Here is a 4,223-nt window from a genome sequence, read left to right as displayed (position 1 = left end):
CGTGTTACTACAAACTGTAGGTATCACAAAGGGGGAAGGGTGTGGATTTTTTGGCAACTAGGTTTATTTGATGTGCAAATTCTGCAATATGATGCACAATTTATCCATTCCAAAGTTCTTTCCAGAGTAAACCAACAAGAATTCTACTTGGCCATGATTTATGCCTTCAATGAGGGCAGTGACAGAGTGGACCTATGGAATAAGTTAGAACTTCTCAACAATAACTGTTTTGGTCCTTGGGCACTTACTAGAGATTTCAATATTGTTTTTTGTCCTGATGAAAGGATGGGAGGTAATACCAAGTAGGCTGATATGGATGATTTTATAAGGTCTATGGGTCTCTGTGGCATGACTGATATTACTTCCACTGGTGCACTGTATACTTGGAATAATAAGCAGGATCCCTCCACCAGGATTTATATTCGTCTGGATAGGTTTCTGGTTAATCAAGCTTGGCTGGATACTTATCGTGATATGGTGGCTCATTTTTATCCTGAAGGACTCTTTGACCATTACACTTGCATTTTTAGTAATATTAAGATTGGTAACTCCAAAAAAGCCAGTTTTAAGTATTTTAATATGTGGGGACATGCACCTAATTTCCTTGATAGGGTGAAGGGAGAATGGTCTAAAAAGTATGATGGTTACATGATGTTTAGTATTACGAAGAGGTTAAAAGCCCTGCAGCCTGTGCATAAATAGCTAAACTCAGAATGCTATTCTGATATAGAGAACAAAATAATTACGGCAGCAAAGAAATTGAACTAAATTCAATAGGATATTGTGATGGATATTACAAACCCTGAACTCCTTCAACAGGAGGTGGCAGCTACTGCTGAATTGAAATATTTAACCAACGCAAGAGACTGTTTCCTCAAGCAAAAAGCTAAATTACAATGGTTGGGAGATGGGGATCAAAACACTGCATATTTCCATGATGCTATTAAGAAGAGACAAATCATAAATAAAGTTATCCAAATTGAGGATCAACATGGGAACTTATGCATTGATAGTGACAAAATTTCAGGAGGCTTTCCTTGATTACTATAAGGGTTTATTAGGCAGTAGGAAAACTACTGAGAATGTGAGACCTGCTATTCTGAATCAAGGGCCTTGTTGTACTCAGGAGCAGGCTACCTCCCTAATGCTACCAGTTACTAATGAGGAGATTAAAAATATTTTCTTTGGCACTTCTATTGATAAATCTCCAGGTCCAGATGAATATACCAGTGGCTTGTTCAGAGACTCTTGGGATGTTGTTAGTTAGGACATATGTGCAACAATTAAGGATTTCTTTAGCACCGGGAAACTTCTGAATCAAATCAATGCTATAAATATTACTCTCATCCCTAAATGTGAGAGACCTACCTCTGTTAAACATTTTAGGCCAATTGCCTGTTGCAACATGATTTACAAAGTTATTTCCAAATTTTATGCAACAGGTTATCTCTGGTCTTACCTGATATTGTTCATGAAAATCAAGTTGCCTTCATAAAGGGTAGGTCTATTCTGGAAAATATTTTGATATGTCAAGACATTGTCAAGATGTACAATAGAGCAGCAACTTCTCCCAGATGTTTATTCAAAATTGATCTCCAAAAAGCTCATGACACTGTTGAGTGGGATTTTGTGGAACAACCTCTGCTGGGACTGAAGTTTCCTGAGTTTTTTTGTCAACAAGTCGTGACTTGTATTAGAACAACTTCTTTCACTCTATCCTTTAATGGTAGCAGTTTTGGGTACTTCAAGGGGCAAAGAGGGTTAAGACAAGGAGACCCTATCTCTCCACTAATCTTCATTCTCTGCATGGACTATCTTACAAGAACCATCAAATATGCTACTGATAAATGGCCATTTCAATACCACCCCTTATGCAAAGAACTCAAGCTTACCCATCTGATGTTTGCAGATGATCTCCTACTATTATGCAGGGGGAATGCTTAGTCTCTGATGCTACTTCTTAGAGCTTTTTCCAGTTTTTCAAAGGAACCAGGTTTATCTATGAATAATTATAAGTCTGAGGTATTCTTTAATTGCATGACTACAACTTTGAAAGAGGACATCAAGTAGGTGACTGGTTTTATTGAGGGACAGATGCCTTTCAGATATCTGGGGGTACCAATCCAGCCTAGGGGACTCACCAAGAAAGAATACAACATCCTAGCTGAAAAAATGGTTAACAGGATTAGAAGTCTGGGTGCAAGAAAGCTTTTTTATGCTGGTAGACTTACCCTAATCAACTCTATCTTAAACACTTTATACTCTTACTGAGCTAATATTTTCATTCTCCCCAAGAGTGTCATCAAAAGAATAGAGTCCATCTGTAGAACCTATCTATGGGATGGCTGTGCTGAATACCATATAGTCCCTCTGGTAGGCTGGGATACTGGCACTTTGCCAAAAACAGAAGGAGGTCTTGGCATCAAGAAAGCTGACATCTGGAATGCTGCTGTGGTTGCCAAATTGGTTGACTGGATCTACTCAAACGCTGAGAGGTTGTGGATAAAATGGATTAATCAAGTGTACATTATGTTAGGTTCATATACCTCTTATTAGACTCTTCTAATAGTGAACTAATTAACTTCTTAATTTGTGTTATTTATATCTAGTGCATGCATAACTAAATAAGAGATTAATAAAGAAAAACAATGTTCCTTACATTGTTGTATGGCTTGAAAAATGGGCACAAATAAGGTCACCTTCCTTATTTGTTCTTGAGCTTAAATATAATGGATGATCCGCCAAAATCCCAATGTAGAGATCCTCCTCTTGATTGCACCCAAAACAAGTCCCTTAAACAATTATATTAATTAACTAGATTAATATAGTAGTACCCTTAAAATTAATTCTAATAATATACTTATTACTACACTAGTAATCTTATATTGTGATTAGAATTTATGATGAACAACTTTTTGTTTTTCTAAAGCAAGTTTAGAGAGAAGTGGGAGAGAAGTGTGCATGTAAGATGAATGAATGAATGTATATAGAAAATGAGAACAAAAACTCTCATAAAAGAGGAGCATGGAGCCGGGTAGAAGATGCCAAGAATTGGCATCTTGCTTTTGCTTTTACTCTTATCAAAATGTAGGTATGTAAGACTAGGTAGAGTAGGTGTGATTATAATAATTTTAACCATTAAAATAAATCACCCATTATCCTCCACAACCTACAATATTTCGGTCCATTCATATAAAATGGACTACCATTGTATTTTGTCAATTTATCATTTGTCACACAATATGTCACATGTAGTATTTTACATGTTATTAATTTATTTAATGCATATGTATCAAATAAATATCATTTTATAAATTAATTAAATTACATACAACAAATTGACTAGTGTTACTTGATCACATATATAAAATGGGTCATATAATTATAATTCACAACATATTGTAATTATAATTAACCATTCATTCTTATCTCAATTGTTTCACAAACAATAATCAATTTTAGTAATAAGTTATTTTCATTACTAAAATAAATCTTATTAAATCCAGTTACAATAAGATATAAATATTCTCTCTCACAAATGAATTGTTCAATTTTAAGGAATTCATTAACTTGTATCGTCATACAATTAATCAATTTGTCTATTAAGGGAATTGTGCTTTAGGTGTGACCTTAAGGGATCAACTGATCACCACCGTCAAACGACAGTAATGTCTAACTCTAGTTAGTTGTTCATTACTGATTAATATTGATAACTTGACTATATAAATGAATCATCCCTTACGTATTCTTAATATGAGATTTAAACATGTGATCGCACTATTGTAGAGGACAGATACTCCAACAATCTCCCACTTGTCCGAGACAAGTGTGCGTCACCAATTCTCTTGTCCTATTACAATCTCCCACTCAATGCAAGGTGTCTCGCAGGTTGTACTTGCATTTTATCATATCTTGATTGGTTTCCTGGATCCAGAGAGTAACTGTCTGACCGAAATTATCTACCGTAGATACCTTCCGAGCATGGCCACACATTTTCAGTTCACTACTCCTCGAGTGGCCTTGAGATTTCAATTAACCTTGATAAGGGGGTGGACAATTCCTATGGCACTATTCCCTTCGTTCGGCCACAGTTTATCGTAACCCAAAATATACTCATTTGACCTCAGTTACGACAGTCGTATAGCATAAATCTAAGCCTATCAGGAATTTGTGCCAACTTGGGCGAATAGTTTTTAGTCAAAAGAATTTACTCATAAGAATAC

The 4,223-nt window shown here is 35.6% G+C and overlaps 1 protein-coding gene across 1 annotated transcript; it reads left to right on the top strand.

The window, feature by feature from the left end:
* Positions 1-312: 312 nt before the first annotated feature.
* LOC141641073 (uncharacterized) lies at positions 313-702 on the top strand. Its single transcript, XM_074449750.1, has one exon. It carries the CDS (start codon positions 313-315, stop codon positions 700-702), a length of 390 nt encoding a protein of 129 aa, XP_074305851.1.
* Positions 703-4,223: the final 3,521 nt, after the last annotated feature.

The sequence above is a fragment of the Silene latifolia genome, chromosome 2 (assembly GCF_048544455.1).
Source record: "Silene latifolia isolate original U9 population chromosome 2, ASM4854445v1, whole genome shotgun sequence".
NCBI lineage: Eukaryota > Viridiplantae > Streptophyta > Magnoliopsida > Caryophyllales > Caryophyllaceae > Silene > Silene latifolia.
The sequence above is the reverse complement of the archived record's forward strand: the minus strand, read 5'-3'. Positions and strand labels throughout refer to the sequence as shown.